General features: G+C 39.9%; 1 protein-coding gene across 1 annotated transcript in view; it reads right to left on the bottom strand.

The window, feature by feature from the left end:
* The window catches only part of RYR2 (ryanodine receptor 2), an 830,734-nt gene that overhangs the window by 604,614 nt on the left and 205,426 nt on the right, over window positions 1–20,694 (bottom strand). Inside the window, exon 2 of the mRNA XM_061404941.1 lies at window positions 3,730–3,849. Within this exon, the coding sequence (XP_061260925.1) occupies window positions 3,730–3,849 (120 nt within the window). The remainder of the gene's footprint in view (window positions 1–3,729; window positions 3,850–20,694) is intronic.

The raw sequence follows: 20,694 nt of genomic DNA, 5'->3' as shown, positions 1-20,694 counted from the left end.
AAAAACATAAATACAGTATACTAACGCATATATATGGAATTTAGAAAGATGGTAACAATAACCCGGTGTACGAGACAGCAAAAGAGACACTGATGTATAGAACAGTCTTATGGACTCTGTGGGAGAGGGAGAGGGTGGGAAGATGTGGGAGAATGGCAATGAAACATGTAAAATATCATGTAGGAAACGAGTTGCCAGTCCAGGTTCGATGCATGATGCTGGATGCTTGGGGCTGGTGCACTGGGACGGCCCAGAGGGATGGTATGGGGAGGGAGGAGGGAGGAGGGTTCGGGATGGGGAACACATGTATACCTGTGGCGGATTCATTTTGATATTTGGCAAAACTAATACAATTATGTAAAGTTTAAAAATAAAATAAAATTGGAAGAATAAAAAAATAAATAAATAAATAAAAATCATGTAAAAAAAAAAAAAAAAAAAGAGAGGTCCAAAGCAAGCCCCTTTCTCGGAGGAAGCATCCAGAATTGTCTTGAAGAATACTTAGGAAATGTTAAGGCCACCACAGGTACTAAATCGTGATGAAAAAGACACTGAATGTTACTTTAGGACTATGAATTTATCCTTTGAGTGATGAGAACTCGTCCCCGCCAAATGATTCCAAGCAAGAAAACAAGGTCAGATTTGCGTTTTCCAACCACGGTCCTGCAGTAGCTGTTGAAGGCTTAATCTACGTGGCTCAGCATCCCGCAGGCCTCTCAAGGAGTTTGTGCAAACACCCAAAGCCGTCAGCCTATAACTCCCTGCAGGTGATGCTACCCAGCTCCTCTCGCGCTCAGTGACTGCCTGCTTCCGTAGGAGTAGTACTCTGGGCATTTTGGCAGTGTTTATGGTTACTCGACCTGATTAGATGTGGGTCGCAGACCCAGGAAATAAAGAATCATGGGCCTGTGCTGATAAAAAAAATAATAATAATAATCAGGGATTCAAATCAAAAGACTGAGGTGTTGAGTGTGAAAATTTGCCATTATCAATGCTGTGGCATCAAGTCACAGGAAGCCTCTGGTCTAATACCTGTCGTCTTTCAGCCATCCATGCCCTCAAGTGTACAGTGAAGAGAACAGCAATAACTATGCATAGCATACTCTTATTGTGACAATCAGATGCGATCATGCATGTCAAATGACTCTGTAAACTAAAAAGTGCTACCCAAAAGATTAATAAACTGACTGTTTTCTGGTTGACTATCTACCTGCAGAGGTATCTGCCTTTCCTCTCTTTCCTTTATTCTATACACTCTGATCTATTAGCACACCCCTAAATCCTCCAAGCATATTCCCAACCCCTAAGTTTCCTCACCATCACTGCTTCTCATCAGCAGACCCAGCAGTTGCCCTGCAAACTTCTGCAGGCACCTTCCACTGCTCTCCCCGCTTTTAATCTTAATCTTTCCACATTCTCTAATCCAGTGGTCCCCAACCTTTTTGACACCCAGGACCAGTCTCACGGAAGACAATTTTTCCACCAACGAAGGGGCAGGGATGGTTCGGGTGGTAATGCAGGCAATGGGGAGGGGTAGATGAAGCTTAGCTAGCTCACCCACCACTCACCTCTTGCGGTGAGGCCCAGTTTCCTGAGAGGCCACAGACTGGTCTGCAGACCAGGTGTTGGTGACCCCTGCTTGAATCCACAAAAAAGTCAAATCAATCTTTTAAATATTACATAGAACTGCATTGCTCACCTGATCCAATGGCCTCCTTTCTTACTAGGAAAGAATATCAAATATGGGGTTGGCCAATAAGTTTGTCTGGGTTTTCCCATAAGATGTAACATAAAAACCCAAACATTTTGGTCAATCTAATACAGAACACTTTCTAACACCATACACAAAAATAAACTCAAAATGGATTAAAGATCTAAATGCAAGACCAGAAACTATAAAACTCCTAGAGGAGAACATAGGCAAAACACTCTCTGACATACATCACAGCAGGATCCTCTATGACCCACCTCCCAGAATATTGGAAATAAAAGCAAAAATAAACAAATGGGACCTAATTAACCTTAAAAGCTTCTGCACATCAAAGGAAGTATTAGCAAGGTGAAAAGACAGCCTTCAGAATGGGAGAAAATAATAGCAAATGAAGCAACCGACAAACAACTAATCTCAAAAATATACAAGCAACTCCTACAGCTCAACTCCAGAAAAATAAATGACCCAATCAAAAAATGGGCCAAAGAACTAAATAGACATTTCTCCAAAGAAGACATACAGATGGCTAACAAACACATGAAAAGATGCTCAACATCACTCATTATCAGAGAAATGCAAATCAAAACCACTATGAGGTACCATTTCACACCAGTCAGAATGGCTGCGATCCAAAAGTCTACAAATAATAAATGCTGGAGAGGGTGTGGAGAAAAGGGAACCCTCTTACACTGTTGGTGGGAATGCAAACTAGTACAGCCACTATGGAGAACAGTGTGGAGATTCCTTAAAAAACTGGAAATAGAACTGCCTTATGATCCAGCAATCCCACTGCTGGGCATACACACTGAGGAAACCAGAAGGGAAAGAGACACGTGTACCCCAATGTTCATTGCAGCACTGTTTATAATAGCCAGGACATGGAAGCAACCTAGATGTCCATCAGCAGATGAATGGCTAAGAAAGCAGTGGTACATATACACAATGGAGTATTACTCAGCCATTAAAAAGAATGCATTTGAATCAGTTCTAATGAGGTGGATGAAACTGGAGCCTATTATACAGAGTGAAGTAAGCCAGAAGGAAAAACACCAATACAGTATACTAACGCATATATATGGAATTCAGAAAGATGGTAACAATAACCCGGTATATGAGACAGCAAAAGAGACACTGATGTATAGAACAGTCTTATGGACTCTGTGGGAGAGGGAGAGGGTGGGAAGATTTGGGAGAATGGCATTGAAACATGTAAAATATCATGTAAGAAACGAGTTGCCAGTCCAGGTTCGATGCACGATACTGGATGCTTGGGGCTAGTGCACTGGGACGACCCAGAGGGATGGTATGGGGAGGGAGGAGGGAGGAGGGTTCAGGATGGGGAACACATGTATACCTGTGGCGGATTCATTTTGATATTTGGCAGAACTAATACAATTATGTAAAGTTTAAAAATAAAATAAAATTGAAAAAAAAATAATAATACTAACCAAGGGCTGGTAGGCCCTTCACCTCCCCTCACTAGTGGCCCCATTCATGGTACCAGAGCTGCAATGCCTATTGGTCCTTCCTTCAAGAGACTGTAAAGCACATTCTTAATGAGGGGCCCTTGCATTGCCTGGTCTCTCTTTCCAGAATGGTCAGGAACTTACTACTTCTCCCTTTCTCACTTCATTCAGCTCAAATGTCACTGTCTCAGAATGGCCTTCCCTCCATACTCTTTGCAAAAGGGTCAGTCCTTACCTCAGCACTCTCCACCCTGTCACTCTGCTTTTCTTCAGAGCCCTTATTGGTTCTGAAATTATTACCATGTTTACTTATCCCCTGGGATATAAATAGCATGGGAGCAAAAAGACTCTGTCTCTTTCTCTTAACAATTGCATCTGAGTTATTTACATGGATTAGGGGCTCAATTGAAAAGTCCTTAATGGATAGTGAAAAGACTGTTCAATTTCCTTTAGTTGATGTGTTCTGCAGAAAACAGAAGAGTGCCCACAAATAACTTCAACGCCACTATTAAAACCTAAATGTTTGAATGGACTGAAAAGGCTTTACCTCACCTTGGAATTCGAAGTGGACTCCAAGAAGCAAAGCCTGTTGCCAAATCCTTCTGCCGCCAAGCATAGTTTCTGTTGTTCTTTGTGGATGGTCGCGGTACACTGTAGGACCACTTCATCATCCTGCAAAAGGAGAAAAACAGGAAAACAGTGAGATTTGGCATGACTCAGCCAAAATCAGATCTCGAAGACTGTTATTTTAGTGCATTTTAAAAATCAAAGCAAAGTGAATCTAAGAACTGTCCTTCCCAAATCCGCACAATCAAGTCCTAGAGCATTTTTATTTACCAAAAAAAGATAACCGGGTGGCAAGAGTCGGAAAAAGTTACTACCATTGAAGAAAATTAACAGCTCTTTGCAATCGACAGAGGCAACCTGAATAGAAAATGGTAAAATACAGGATTTCTATGCTAGAGTTATTACACACTGCTTTAATACATCAAAATTATCAAGAAATGGTCTGACATATTCCTAGGACATCAAGTATCATCAAAAATAGAACAGAGTCTACTAGCAGGCTTACAATCACATTGTTCCAAAACTGACTCAGGAAAACAGGTCAGTAACAGAGCTTCTGGGTTCAAATCGACCCAAAAAATCATCTTAGTTCAACCACACACTGGCAACTTGATCCTCTGTGAAATAATCCTGGATTGCTTAAAAATGTACAGAGAGGTGATTTGTTAGTTCAGTCCTCTGAGACCCAACTCTTGGTTTCCAATCAATTAAGTTCACAGAATTAGAGGAAAAACTATACAAGAGAAGGATGATCCACAGGATGACTCAGTACAGGCAGTATGAGCACAGCGAGAAGCATGGGCTTTAGAATTTGCAATAGCTGGGCCCCTATTCCAGTTCTGCCATCGACAAAGTGAGGAGAGAAGTGAGATAAACTTCCACTGTGACTGACATACAAAAGGCCCTACATCAATAAGAAATGGGAGATGGCATTATCATTTTTAAACAAAATATCTCAATTTAACAGGTGCAGGCAGGAGGAGAAGGGGATGACAGAGGATGAGATGGCTGGATGGCATCACTGACTCGATGGACGTGAGTCTGAGTGAACTCTGGGAGTTGGTGATGGACAGGGAGGCCTGGCGTGCTGCGATTCATGGGGTCGCAAAGAGTCGGACACGACTGAGCGACTGAACTGAACTGAAGTGATAAATACCTAAAAAGTCTAACCATTTATATTTTGATATTTCAATCTCAAAGAAACAGTATACCTAACAGAGAAGTAAAAACAAACAAATATACTCATCAACCCTTTTAATTAGAATCAAGGTGAAAAGGGAATATGAGTACATGCTGGAAGACCCGTGGTAGAATGGTAGAGAAGAGGTAATGTGACAAATATTTAAAAGCAGAAAACAAGCCCTTTTGGTTAACCTGAGGAAAATGCTATATCCATTGGGAAAGTACAGCTCTAATTTAAAAACCTTTATCAATGCCATGTACTTGCTTTATTTCCTGCGTGGTAGCAGCAGTACCTAATAGCTGGCTTATAGCATCAGTCATAGCCAAGTCCAATCTCTTAATAATTACCTTCCAACTATCCCCCCAGTGCTCATTAATTCCCAGTGAGCATTCAATTGTTGCATTTCAAAAGTCAATTGCTTTAAAAAAAAAAAAAAGGCTTATTTTCATATAATGAGTACATCTGAAGATTACATCATGTTCAGCATGGCTATAATAAAAAATAATGAAGTATCTTTGTTGCTTATATAATCTGCAAGATCAAAGATACATTGTGTTTGCCAAATAGGTGGTGTTAATAACAAAGTGCTGAATTGTGCTGATGTGTTCAATGCCTTCCCAAATCCCCAATGTCTTTGCTATCTTGTCTCACTGCCTCTGTGGAGTGAACACCAGCATGGAAACTTGGGTAAGACAGACTTCTTTGGATACTAGAGGCGATCTAAATACCAGTTAGGGGTCTTCCCTGGTGGTCCAATGGTTAAGTATCCACCTTCCAATGCAGGGGATACAGGTTTGATCCCTAGTGGGAGAACTAAGATCCCACATGTCACAGGCAACTAAGCCTATGTGTTACAATTAGAGAAGCCCGTGCACTGCAACAAGAAAAGCCTGTGTGCCTCAACAAAGAGCCCATGCAGTCAGAAATCTTTAATAAATACCACTTAGTAAGTAATTACTGCAGTGGACTAATTAAAGACATTTTAGGAATGGGAATAAGAAAATACAACAAGGTACAGGGCAGGTAAGAATAAACAGTGATACCCAGTAAGCTCCAAAAGAAGAGAAGGCACATCACATTTACCAAAACTATAGCATGTATCAGTCCTGGCATTAATTTAACCCTCCCAATATTCCAGCAATATACTGATCATTCATACAAACAAACAGTTGAGGAAAACGAGGCTCAAAGTAACCTGTCACTCACAAATGGCTGATCATACTTATTTCCAAGAATTGGTCATGAAACCTAATTTAACTGAAAGTCCCCAGCCCCACATTGGTTCTTAAGTCTCAAGTGACTTTTACTACTTCTGTTATCTAAAGATGTACTTCTCTATCTTTAACATGCATCCTCTCTCTCATGAGTCTTGGGTAGATTCTGCATTTCTAACAAGTGCTCAAGTATGAGGGAGATTCAGAATGAGTCCCAGAAAGGACCCTGATCCCAGAAAAGATGTGATAAGTCTTTTATAAGAGTTGGGAGGCAATCAGTAACAGTTGAATATAACAGTTAAAATACGTCATGGATTTTGGACAGAACTAGAAATGAGAGCACATGTAGAGATGCTCATTAGTATGTGGTGCTGCTGCTGCTGCTAAGTCACTTCAGTCGTGTCCGACTCTGTGCGACCCCATGGGCTGCAACCTACCAGGCTTCTCCGTCCATGGCATTCTCCAGGCAAGAACACTGGAGTGGGTTGCCATTTCCTTCTCCAACTTACATAAGGGAAAGGAGTAAAGTACTGAACTGTTCCATCAAACCAATAAAACCAGCTCACTGTGCAGTTTCCTTCCGATTTAGTACCTCGACATTGTGTGATGTAGCGCTTAGTCAAGAAATAACACTGAATTCAGGGAGCTCCACCACACCACCAACAAAACAGCCTATGACTACAACTTTCAACCATGATCCAACCTTGATGGATAGAACCTAGCTTGACACACACAATAAGATTTTCCCCAGTTTCTCTGGAAGCTGTGGGGTTCCTTTTTGACAAAAAGTAAAATCATCTCAATGCACGGTTTTTCTCCAGAACCACTGAGGTTTGAGAGCCTACTGACCATGCATTTGAAAAGTTTTGACAAGTAGCTTTATTTTTAATTATTATAACCAATGTACAATAAATAAATCTGGCTATGGTCAATGCATACATATGTGTATCTGATATTGGTACACACACTCACACACGAAATCTATCCAAAAAGAAAGATTAAACAGTGCCCGAAACTGATTGGATCCAGACAGTTAACACTGCTCAGGTAACAGAACAAGAAGGATACATTAAAATATGACTTTGGGGGTCATAAAGCATCTTCTAAATCAGTCTTTGCTACCCAGGCCTTGGGGTCCAGACTGCTAACTTAACTATCACTTCTTGTGTTCATATTTTGGTCGCATGTGCCCTGGTGTGCCTCAACCTGTAAAAACTAAAATCACCCTTCAATACTCACCACCTTTTGGTATACTTTGTTTTTTGAGTTCCTAGCACCTAGGGCAACAGATTTTGATTCAACTCACAAGAAATCACATTGCAGGAAAAAATTCTACAAAAATGAATTGTTCTTCTGTTTCATTATTTCACTTTCTTAAATTTCAAAGTCTGTTAACTACTCAACCATGAATGACTAGCCTTAGAAGATACTAATATCTTGCTGTTTCCAGAAATACTTGAACCTACACCAATCCCAAAACAAACATGAAGAAACAAAATTACTAATCTTGTTTTATAACATTCTGAATAATGAATTGTGAATAAAGAAATCTTTTAGAAGAAACTTCATAAACAATTAGATAAATGGCAGAGCTTAAGAGACACCCAGCATATAGTCACCAAGTCCTGTGACATCTGCACCATCAGTATCTTTTGACTCCATTACTCTCTCACCACCCGAGCTACAATCAGCTCTTACTTAGACATCTTCAAAATCTTCAGAACAGCTTTCCACACTGCAAACTCCCTCACGACAGTGCTTCACCTTGAAGTCCATCATCAGCCCAACCATACTGTTTCCTGGCTTACAATCTTTTACTTACTGGCTTCTCACTGGTCTAAGGAAAAAGACTAAAACCAACCTCTAGCCTAAAAGGCTTTGCACTGCATGGTCTATGGCCCATGGCCCAACATTTCTTCCTACCAACCCTCCTTCATTCCTATGCTCCTACGTGACTCTTGTCGTTAAACCCATTCTCCACCCTCCAGCTAAGACAATCATCTTTCATATATCAATTCAAACATCTCTTCCAGAGTGTAGCCTTCCCTGACCCACCAGGCTATGGCAATTCCCTTGTTTTGTGTTCCTATGGCACAATTTTCCTTCCTTCAGTTTCCTCGATTGTTACTATGCATTAATGTATGTAATTATAAGAGTATACAGTGTCTAACACTGTGCCTGGCAAATATATACAATAAATGATTATTTAACATAATCCACTTTACGATTATTCAGAAACATGAACTGCCATGCTGACAACTGGAGCTGCTTTCTAAAATTGCCAAGGTAAGAAACTATTTAATTTCCCAAATTAAGGTGAGCATTATACAATCCCATTAAATGATTTCATAGTTACATGTGCCAGGAAACAGGGCATTTTGGGAGAAAATCACGGATCCTATCACATTCATGAGAAATTTTAATGTATCACAAGTGTACACTGGATCAATGAATAAAAGCAATTGAGTCCTTAATTTCCCCCCTATTTCCACATAAACACCATAAAAATTAGACTACAACTCTTTCCATATATAATCTAAGCTATCCAAGCATAATGTACTTTTGAAAAGTCCAAAAATGCTTTTAATAACTCTGGTCATTAAAAAGTCCCTTATCACACCAAGTACTTTCCTTAGGCTCTGATTAGGCTTATCTTTCAAAATGTTTATCCAGGTTTAAACCTTCCATAACTGATCCTCTCCTTTAGTTACATCCTGATAATTTTGCCACAGTTAGCCCTAACTCAAAAAGTTCACCATGGGTAGTGTATCCAATGCTATCTGTCAAGCAGGTCAGATAAAACTCTATGAAAACCAGGTATCCAATGAAAATAAACAGCTTAGTTAAAACCTGAGGGAATCATAAGACCATTCAATTTACACCTCTGCACATAGTAAATACTTCATAAGTATATGTTGGATTGAATTCCTTTTGTTAAATGCTCCTGTATTTTTCCTGTGATCTTTCTTACAGCTCTTAAGTGTAGAGATCAATTATTTACAGGGGGGAAAGCCAGCACTACAATACTGCATTCCAGGCAATTTTACAATGAGTAAATAAGACATGATTTCTATAACAACTGCTGCCAAGTCTGCTGGAATGGTACAAGATGGAAAATAATTATCAAATAACACCACCAACAGCTTCTTTCAAACATTCATAACTGAAATATTTTCTGAGGACATAATGTATGCTAGGAAATGTTCTAAGCCCTTGAGAAAATTTAGTAAATAAATCAAAGAACTCTGAACTTATTAGGCTTACCTCCTGGCAGGGAAGAGAGACAATAAACAAAAAGACAATAAGTTCACGAATTATGTTAAAGGTGAAAAGTCTGTGGGAAAAAATGGAACAGGAAAAGGGGATCGTAGTGATGCTGCAGTGGGGGTGATTAAAATTATGAATAAAGTTATCAGGCTTCACTTGGGCAAAGACTTGAAGCAGGGAAGAGGAATCAGTCACATGAATACTTGCAGAAGGGGCATTCCAAGCAGAAGGAAGGCCTGTGAAAGTCTCTCGGGCAGACGAGTACCTGGCACGTCCAAGAATAGGGCCGATGTCATTGCAGATGGAATGGAGTAAGCCAGCAGGAGGATGGTGGGAGATGAGGGTCCAGATCAATACAGACCCTGAGCCCAGTGTAAAGCCTCTGGCTTTTTCTGAAGGACTGAGGAGCCTGTGCTATGTACTAAATGCAACCTACAGGGAGGTGAAGAAGAAGCAGGGTGACCTCACAGGATCACTGCAACCATTTAGCGGACATGAAGGTGACTCAGACCACAGTGGGAACAGTGGAGGCAGAGACAAATGATCAAATCCTGGATATGCTTTGCACTGATCTAGGGTCTATTATGTTCCAGAAGCTGTGATAAGTAGTCACAAGTTTATTTCATTTGTTCCATCATCATGTCTACCTTTTCTAGCCTATTGCCAAATAAAATGTTAACTGTACTATTTTGTTTTCTTACAGCAAATATGTAGATAGCAGAACAAATAAGCTAAGAGAATCCAAAGAAAACCAACCCATATCTGTGATCTCACATTGAGTCTATATTTATTCATTTTAAAAATGCAGGCAGTCCTCAGTTTGCACATTAGTACAGGACTCTAAAAAATGACTATGCAAAGCAATATCTGGGACAATTACTTATGAATTGTTCCTTGATCTTTAAAATTTTTCATTCAAACATTAAAACTCTCCCCAATATCAGTTATGAAAGTACAAAAAATAAAATAGTAAAACTAATATTGATTTCAGTTCAGTTCAGTCGCTCAGTCATGTCCGACTCTTTGTGACCCCATGAATCGCAGCACGCCAGACCTCCCTGTCCATCACCAACTCCCGGAGTTCACTCAAACTCACGTCCATTGAGTCGGTGATGCCATCCAGCCATCTCATCCTCTGTCGTCTCCTTCTCCTCCTGCCCCCAACCCCTCCCAGCATCAGAGTTTTTTCCAGTGAGTCAACTCTTGGCATGAGGTGGCCAAAGCATTGGAGTTTCAGCTTTAGCATCAGTCCTTCCAAAGAACACCCAGGACTAATCTCCTTTAGGATGGACTGGTTGGATCTCCTTGCAGTCCAACGGACTCTCAAGAGTCTTCTCCAACACCACAGTTCAAAAGCATCAATTCTTTGGCGCTCAGCTTTCTTCACAGTCCAACTCTCACATCCATACGTGACCACTGGAAAAACCATCGCCTTGACTAGATGGACCTTTGTTGGCAAAGTAATGTCTCTGCTTTTGAATGTGCTATCTAGGTTGGTCATAACTTTCCTTCCAAGGAGTAAGCGTCTTTTAATTTCGTGGCTGCAGTCACCATCTGCAGTGATTTTGAAGCCCAAAAAAAAATAAAGTCTGACACTGTTTCCACTGTTTCCCCATCTATTTCCCATGAAGTGATGGGACCGGATGCCATGATCTTCATTTTCTAAGTGTTGAGCTTTAAGCCAACTTTTTCACTCTCCTCTTTCACTTTCATCAAGAGGCTTTTTAGGTCCTTTTCACTTTCTGCCATAAGGGTGGTGTCATCTGCATAATATTGGTTTAGCATGCTGTAATTGACTACATTAGAAATATGGAGAATGGAAAGTGTTTTATTTCTTCAGAAAACACTTCTCAAGAGTAGTCTGAACAGTGCTTGCTTTATCCTTCTCATGGTAACTTTCCCTCGGGAACGTACATTTTTTCAAATGTCATGGCCAGTGGTCATAATCCCACATTTTTCAGCATTTTCAATGTTATAAAATATCACAGAGTTCTTTAATATGAACATCTTGTCACTGTCACTTCCTCTGGGACATCTTCATCCTTTTGTCACATCTGTTTCCCTCACTTATGTCAGTAAGCTCACCTTCGCTCCATTCTCTGGCTGCATGGCTGTATATTCTCAAGCAGCTACAGTGGCCACACTCCTGCATTCACATGTTGCCTCTACAACTCTGTGTTCAATCAGAATTTCATTTTCACCACCTTTTGTTTCACGACCGGACCTTCATCTTTGTTAGGCAATTCCCATGTATCCATCTGTGTAAAATGTCCTGTGCCATGATCACAGGGAGACAGAAGGGAACACAACAGCACAGTTGCTGTCTGTATGTGAAACAGAGAACAGACACGCAGTGACCAATCACCACGGACTCTGAGAGAAGCAATGTGATTGGCCATGGATCACAACAGGCATCTGGTATCTAGCAGGAATTCACAAACTCAAGAGCCAGCAATGGAGTCTGTACTTTATGCAATGACTCATACTGAATAAATCATACTAAATGAATGAGCCATTAAGTTGGGGTATCTGTGCTATTTAGTTCAATGATGCTAATGGCAAGTTGTACAAATCACAACCATGCCAGGTGCAGGCCACCTATGTTTATTGACAACCTGCTAAAGACAAAGCAATTGGAACATAATATATTTTGAATGCAGAAGTTGGAAAAAACTGCTGACAACTTATATGAAAGAAAAAAAAACTGAAAGCTTTGTTTGATAAATTGTGCAATTGTGCAAATGGAAAAAAATACAACTGTCACACTGGAGAGAAACCCTGTAAAAATGGAGTAAATTTGAAAGAGCCTTTAAAAACAGCATTAACATTTATACCCACTGAAAAAGTCACAAAAGACACTCTATGAAAGTGTTCCCTGTAGAAGAGCTTTCAGTTACCACACATCCTATTAAGTACATGAGCAAATTCACACTGGTGAAAAAAACATAAGAATGACATTTCTCTGGAAAAGTCTTTAATACATACTCTGTCCTTAGATAGCATCAGATCCTTCACACTAGAGAGAAACCCTATAAATCCAATGAATATGAAAGAGCCTTCAATGAATATAAAGAGCACACACCTTTATAGAAACCAGATAATCCACACAGAGGGGTGAATTGCATTAATATAACGATTATGAAAGGAGTGTCAGCCAAAACACCAACCTTTGTGCACAACTTAGGTAAATCAGAATACCGTGAATGCAACTAAAAATGCAGACTACAAAAAAATGCACCTTAACTATTATATGTCAAAATGTGTAAATATATGACAAGAATGAATGGAAATACAGATAAATATGTAATTTGTTCATTAAAATTACACATGGAAAATCAACTCTAAGGTTTAAAGATTTTTAACTGTGAAAGGTAAATTTTAAGACTTTTAGAAGAAAATATGAGCGAATATCAGTATTAGCTTACAATTAGAAAGGTTTTTCAAGCAAGAATCAACACAAAAGGAAAGACTGATAAATTCACCTTCATTAAAATTAAGAACTTCTGTTCAGTAAAAGCCACAAAATAAAATGAAAAATGAAAAACTATGGAAGATATTTGAAATACTATATAAGATAAATGCATATATAAAGAAATTATTAAAATCATTGAGGAAAATAAAATAATAGGAAAAAGGCATAAAGAGCATTTCACAGTAGAAAAAATATAAACGGTGAATTAACACATGGAAAGAGGTTACAAGTGACTAGAATATTAGTAGATCAAGAAATATAGGTATTAGCCATTAGAGATGGAGAAGGCAATGGCAAGCCTCTCCAGTACTCTTGCCTAGAAAATCCCATGGATGGAGGAGCCTGGTAGGCTGCAGTCCATGGGGCCGCTAAAAGTCAGACCTGACAGCGACTTCACTTTCACTTTTCACTTTCCTGCATCGGAGAAGGAAATGGCAACCCACTCCAGTGTTCTTGCCTGGAGAATCCCAGGGACGGGGGAGCCTGGTGGGTTGCCATCTCTGGGGTCGCACAGAGTTGGACACGACTGAAGTGACTTAGCAGCAGCAGCAGCAATTAGAGAAATAGAGAATAAAAGCAAAATAAAATCTATTTTCTACTCTGCAGAGTGGAAAAAAAAGTCTGACAGTACTAAGTGTTGACAAAAATGTGGAAAAACAGGAACTTTTATGCCCTCCTGATAGGAAAGTAAATTATTTATATTAAAAAAAAAAAAAAAAACCCTTTAGAAAACAACTTGACATAGAAGTTGAAAATGGGAATGCCCTTTAACCTGGAAGTTCCATTCCTAGATAAATTCATATGTATGAGAAAGCTTGTATAAGAATGTTAATTATGGCACCAAAATCATGTATGAGAAAATGGTGCTAACTATAAAATTTAGCAAAAGAAGCAAGAAGAATAAGTCAGCAATAAAATGGATAACATCTGCAAGGAATAAGCTGAGGTAAGCATTTCAGAATTGAGGCCACAGTCAATGCCCACTGGAAGAGCTCTCTTTTGTGGTGCCTAACACAAGATCCAGAGAAGGCAATGGCACCCCACTCCAGTACTCTTGCCTGAAAATCCCATGGGCAGAGGAGCCAGGTAGGCTGCAGTCCATGGGGTCACGAAGAGTCGGACACGACTGAGCGACTTCACTTTTCACTTTCATGCATTGGAGAAGGAAATGGCAACCCATTCCAGTGTTCTTGCCTGGAGAGTCCCAGGGACGGGGGAGCCTGGTGGGCTGCCGTCTATGGGGTCACACAGAGTCAGACATGACTGAAGTGACTTAGCAGCAGCAGCAACACTAGATCCAGGGGCACACACGGTGACCAAGGATCAAAGCAGAGCTCGACAATCATAAAAATGGTCACAAGTCTTGGAAAAAGATAGGAACCATGACATCAAATGCTACTGAAGGATGCCAGATTCCACAAGTTCAGTTCAGTTCAGTCGCTCAGTCGTGTCTGACTCCTTGCGACCCCATGAATCGCAGCACGCCAGGCCTCCCTGTCCATCACCAACTCCCAGAGTTCACTCAAACTCATGTCCATCGAGTCGGTCATGCCATCCAGCCATCTCATCCTCTGTCGTCCCCTTCTCCTCCTGCCCCCAATCCCTCCCAGCATCAGAGTCTTTTCCAATGAGTCAACTCTTCACAAGGGGTGGCCAACGTTTTGGAGTTTCAGGTTTAGCATCAGTCCTTCCAAAGAACACCCAGGACTGATCTCCTTTAGGATGGACTGGTTGGATCTCCTTGCAGTCCAAGGGACTCTCAAGAGTCTCCTCCAACACCACAGTTCAAAAGCATCAATTCTTTGGCGCTCAGCTTTCTTCACAGTCCAACTCTCACATCCATACATGAGCATTGGAAAAACCATAGCCTTGACTAGACGGACCTTAGTTGGCAAAGTAATGTCTTTGTGTTTGAATATGCTATGTAGGTTGGTCATAACTTTCTTTCCAAGGAGTAAGCGTCTTTTAATTTTATGGCTGCATTCCACAAGTTACTAGTTCAAAACTTCCAAAAGCCATGCTTTGCAATAAAGCTAAAGGCACTGAAGACAAAAGGAAAGACTTGTAATATCCCAGTAACACACAACTAGAAGTTCTGTGAAAGATTCCTGAAACATAGCAGGGACCCATGAACTCACACTAGCGGCACTTCGGGGAAAACCTATTTTTAGCAATATTCTTATCTACAATGATATGATCCCATCTGAACTAGTGTGTCTGTCCAGTCCTCTGTTCCTCACTAGCAAATGAATCAAATATCCTTCAAGGTCCCTTCCGGCCCTCATATTCAATGTTTTTGTGGAAAAAGGCAAAAGGAGAGAAGGGAATCTCTCTCCCATACAAATTAAAAGAGAGAAATTAAATATACCTTTCACACTTTTACTGTATATGCCTGTCTCTTGAGCCACCACCCTTTTTTGGTGAGAGAAAACTAGAGGCTATATCATTAGTATCATTTTGTGTCTGTGTTATGTAGGTGTTTTTTTTTATGTAAGACCACAGTTATACCTTTTTTAATCTCATGAAAAAAAATACAGTCACAGAAGTAATCTATTGCTCTGTGCTGATGACTATGAAGCAAAAGCATATATACAAAATGTCACATAAGAGTTTACAGCCTGTGATGACAGCATTAGCCATGTGTCTGGTAATGTCAGCTGGACATTGACAGGAGTCAGACAGAAACATACAAATATCAGAGATGATCAAGACATCAGACCTTTTAATTTCCAACAGTCACAAGAGGCATCTATTCAAACATCAGGTAGAAGGCAGAATGCTTCCTCTGAGCAAATAAACATTTCATCAATGCCTTTCTATTCTCAGTTTAGTAGGAAATATCACTTCCATCAGAAAGGAACTTTACCTCTTTCACCTGTAATACCCTAAATTAAGAACTGCATCAAGGTAGGATAAATTTATGTCACCAGTAATCTCTAAGTAGACCTTTTGGTATTCTCTAATAGTTTCATTGTCACCAACCACCTAATCCAAAGTCAGACTCTGCTGGTCTTCCCACAGGCCAGTATCAGTCTCATTACTGACAAGACGCTTTAGCTTCTGCCAACTGACACTTAACAAAAGTAAAAACTGGAAAAACTTCTAAAGAGGTCTTAAATGCCTATCTTGAATGTCACAGAAGCAAAGAGAAACATAAAACACGATATAGATAAGCCTGTTTTTCTTATGAAGAGCCACAAATAATGATATTTTAATAGGGCTATATTCTGCTTGAATTAAATATCCACAAAATGTGAATTTTTCTTCCTCAAAATTTTGCTATTTTCCATTGTTCCTTATCTCCATAAGTAGCACTGCCAATCAAAGTAATTAAAATCAGACAACTTTGGAAGTCAGAAAAAGAAAGTCAAATACCATATATCACATATGTGGAATGTAAAACAGGACACAAGTGAACACGTCTATGAAACAGAAACAGACTCCCAGACACAGGGAACAGATTTGTGGTTGCCAAAGGGGACAGGGTTGGGGGTGGATTGGGAGTTAGGGATTAGCAGGTGCAAACTATTGTATATAGAATGGATAAAAAACAAGGTCCTACTGTATACCAGAGAGGACTATATTCAATATCCTGCAATAAACCATAAATGTGAAAAAGAATGTATGTGAGTCACTTTGTTGTATGGCAGTAATTAATACAACATTGCCATTAAACTTCAATCAAAATATTTATAAACTAAAAAGAAATCGGACAATTAGGCACTATCTTTATTATTTCCTTCTACTCACTGGCCATGTTCCTTTCACGTGGCCCACCATCACGCCAGGCCCCATGTAACTGATCTTTCTCATGGTTTATGAGACCCTGCACAATCTATTTTCTCCCATCTCTACAGTATCTCACAACTTCCCCCACTTTGTCACAATCCAGATATATATGTTACCTTCTGGTTTCTCCAATGCAGAAAGCCCTTTTATATCTTAAATTTTTTGCTTGTTTTTCCCTTTACCAGAAATATTCTTCCTCAGGACCTTTGCAAAGCCTGCTCTTTCCCATCCTTGAGGTCTTGACTTACAGTCCTCTCCTCTCCTTATCTCCTACCCAGACTTAGTCTCCTACCCAGACTCTTTCTCGTTCCTTTATAACATGGATCACACTCTGTAACTTCTTTATTTAACTGTCTTCTGGCCCACTGTCTTCCGTATATTCCATGAAAAAAGGTACTCCGTCTACCTTGTTCATACTGCATCCCTAGAACCCAAGGCATAGAAGATATTCATAAAGGACATCTGAAGAGTAAAAGAATAAATGTATTACTCCTACATCTTTCAAAGAAAAGGGAGTTGCCATTTATTATATGCTAGCAGATGGTGACTGCAGCCATGAAATTAAGACGCTTGCTCCTTGGAAGGAAAGTTATGTCCAACCTAGATAGCATATTCAAAAGCAGAGACAATATTTTGCCAACAGAGGTCCGTCTAGTCAAGGCTATGGTTTTTCCTGTGGTCATGTATGGATGTGAGAGTTGGACTGTGAAGAAGGCTGAGCGCCAAAGAATTGATGGCTTTTGAACTGTGGTGTTGGAGAAGACTCTTGAGAGTCCCTTGGACTGCAAGGAGATCCAACCAGTCCATTCTGAAGATCAGCCCTGGGATTCCTTTGGAAGGAATGATGCTAAAGCTGAAACTCCAGTACTTTGGCCACCTCATGCGAAGAGTTGACTCATTGGAAAAGACTCTGATGCTGGGAGGGGTTGGGGGCAGGAGGAGAAGGGGATGACAGAGGATGAGATGGCTGGATGGCATCACTGACTCGATGGACGTGAGTCTGGGTGAACTCCGGGAGTTGGTGATGGACAGGGAGGCCTGGCGTGCTGCAATTCATAGGGTCGCAAAGAGTCGGACACGACTGAGTGACTGAACTGAACTGAACTGAACTGGGCACTACCTCCTCTCTAGGGGCAGCTAACAGCCATTAAGCACCTCTGTTCGAAGAACAATGCATTTTCTCAATGACACATTAAGGGAAGGTCCATGTCAGTTCTGTTCATTTAACTTCTATGCAACATAGAGCACAGCATCTGGCACAATACAGTCTCAATACAATACATAAATAAATGAAGAGATATATGAGTTAAGTATTGATACTTAAAGAGATGGGAATACCAGGCCATCAGACCTGCCTCTTGAGAAATCTGTATGCAGGTCAGGAAGCAACAGTTAGAACTGGACATGGAACACAGACCAGTTCCAAATAGGAAAAGGTGTACATCAAGGCTGTATATTGTCACCCTGCTTACTTAACTTCTATGCAGAGTACATCATGAGAAATGCTGGGCTGGATGAAGCACAAGCTGGAATCAAGATTTTGGGATAAATATTAATAACCTCAGATATGCAGATGACACCATCCTTATGGTGGAAAACGAAGAAGAACTAAAGAGCCTCTTGATGAAGGTGAAAGAAGAGAGTGAAAAAGTTGGCTTAACATTCAACATTCAAAAAACTAAGATCATGGCATCTGGTCCCAGCACTCCATGGCAAATAGGTGGGGAAACAGTGGAAACAGTGACAGACTTTATTTTCTTGGGCTCCAAAATCACTGCCGATGGTGACTGCAGCCATGAAATTAAAAGACGCTTGCTCCTTGGAAGAAAAGTTATGACTAACCTAGACAGCATATTAAAAAGCAGAGACATTACTTTGCCAACAAAGGTCTATCTTAGTCAAAACTATGGTTTATCCAGTAGTCATGTATGGATGTGAGAGTTGGACTATAAAGAAAGCTGAGAGCCAAAGAACTGATGCTTTTGAACTGTGGTGTTAGAGAAGACTCTTGAGAGTCCCTTGGAATGCAAGGAGATCCAACTAGTCCATCCTAAAGGAAATCAGTCCTGGGTGTTCATTGGAAGGATTGATGTTGAAGATGAAACTCCAATACTTTGGCCACCTGATGCAAAGAACAGATTCATTTGAAAAGACCCTGATGCTGGGAAAGACTGAAGGTGGGAGGAGAAGGGGACAACAGAGGATGAGATGGTTGGATGGCATCACCAACTCGATGGACATGAGTTTGAGTAAACTCCGGGAGTTGGTGATGGATAGGGAAGCCTGGCGTGCTGCAGTCCATGTGGTCACAGAGAGTCAGACATGACTGAGTGACTGAACTGAACTGATTGATATTATGTTTATTAGTATGAGTAGGTGACATTATTATGGTTACTTTACAGATGAGAAAAACAGCCATTGTGAGAATTAATCATTTGCCCACGTTTACCAGAAAAGTGGTTGAGCAGAATTCAAACCTGGGTCCACCTGACTCTGTGTTACACTCCTAACCTTTGTGCTATACAGCCTCCTGAAATGATACGAAAGAGCTGCACTAACAGTCTAGCTAGGAATCTACCCAGAAACTAACCCTATTATAATCCCCTGGTTCTTTTTTATCAAATGCTTTAACAATGAGGCTATAGGTAAAGTGAATATAGTTACTGTATGTATCCAGAGTTAATTGTGTTAAAAACAAAACCAAATGAAAAAAAAAATCACATGAAAAGTTTATATAAAATAACAAGCTAAATTTCTTTGAAAAGAGGAGTAGCCAGCAATAGTGAGATGAGAAATAAGGTTGTCTGTATCATTAGTACATAATTAAAATTTAGCCAATATTTAAATTTTAGATTGAGAAAGGGCTATCCAAAGCAGTGCTACTTAATGGGTTTTTAGGTAAGGGGAGAGAAAGGCAATGTAGAAGAGAAAGGTCAATATAGACAAAAGAGGAGGAAGGGATCTTGGTAACTTCCATGTTAGAGATGGAAAAATAACTATTTTCTGGGCTACTGTAATGTATTAATATCTGCCATATCCTTTGAAACTCATTAAAATACTTGATAAAATGAAGTTGTTGGCTTAGAACTCAGCAGAGCATCTTTCTTTTCAATTACAGCTGCCCCACATTTCCTTGTTACTTTAAAACTTAGGAAAGAGGAGCTGCAGTAAATCAAGATGGCAGAGGGTCATGGCCCCAGGGGCAGGCAAAGGAGGCGGCACTCTGCAGGGAGCTTCAAAACTTTAATGAAACCACCCACAAGGTTGGCCTGATTTTTAGAACCACCATGTTCAAATGATTCTAAACATTGTAAGGGAATACAGTTCTATCCACTTGGATCACTGCTCCTTTTACCACACTCTTTCCTCCACATGTAGATCACACATAGAGTTGCTAAAACATCAGGAAATCTACACACATACACACTCACATACACATGCACAGAAGCTGGTGTATTAAACAGCACAACTAGATATTGCACAAATAATTTTGGATGAAGACACAATCCTATAATCTGATTCCAACGATAGAAGAACAGATGTAGGTTATGATGTACCTGTAAGACCAAACAAAAAAGCCATTTCAGTATCATAATATGATATACCCCATGTATTCCCTAGTGAAATTCTATTTCAAAATATGAAAAAAAAACACTGAAATTTCCCTCATGAATGTCACCTAGGATACAGAGATGGCAAACTATACTTTTTAATAAGACAGTAAGGAAGAAGAAAAAGTTTCCCAGAGATCATGAGGTAAAAAATAATGTAGTGTTCCTACATTATAAATCCTTGAAATCAGTTTCTGAAGTATTCCAAATATTTTTTAAAATGGAATTTTAAAATGATAGTCTAAAATCGCTTGGATAACATATGAGGTCATGAAGGTAGAATCACAAAAACAGAAGCAGTTGTAAAAGTAAGCATTTAATTTGACCTTTGTAATGCAAATTGACATGCAAATAAAAAAATCATACCTAGAAAGGCTGAACATACTTCAGACACTCTCGGTAATTGTTTCAGGT

This window comes from Bos javanicus, chromosome 28 (assembly GCF_032452875.1).
Source record: "Bos javanicus breed banteng chromosome 28, ARS-OSU_banteng_1.0, whole genome shotgun sequence".
Taxonomy (NCBI): Eukaryota; Metazoa; Chordata; class Mammalia; order Artiodactyla; family Bovidae; genus Bos; species Bos javanicus.
Note: the sequence above shows the minus strand (reverse complement) of the source record. Positions and strands in the feature narration are given on the sequence as shown.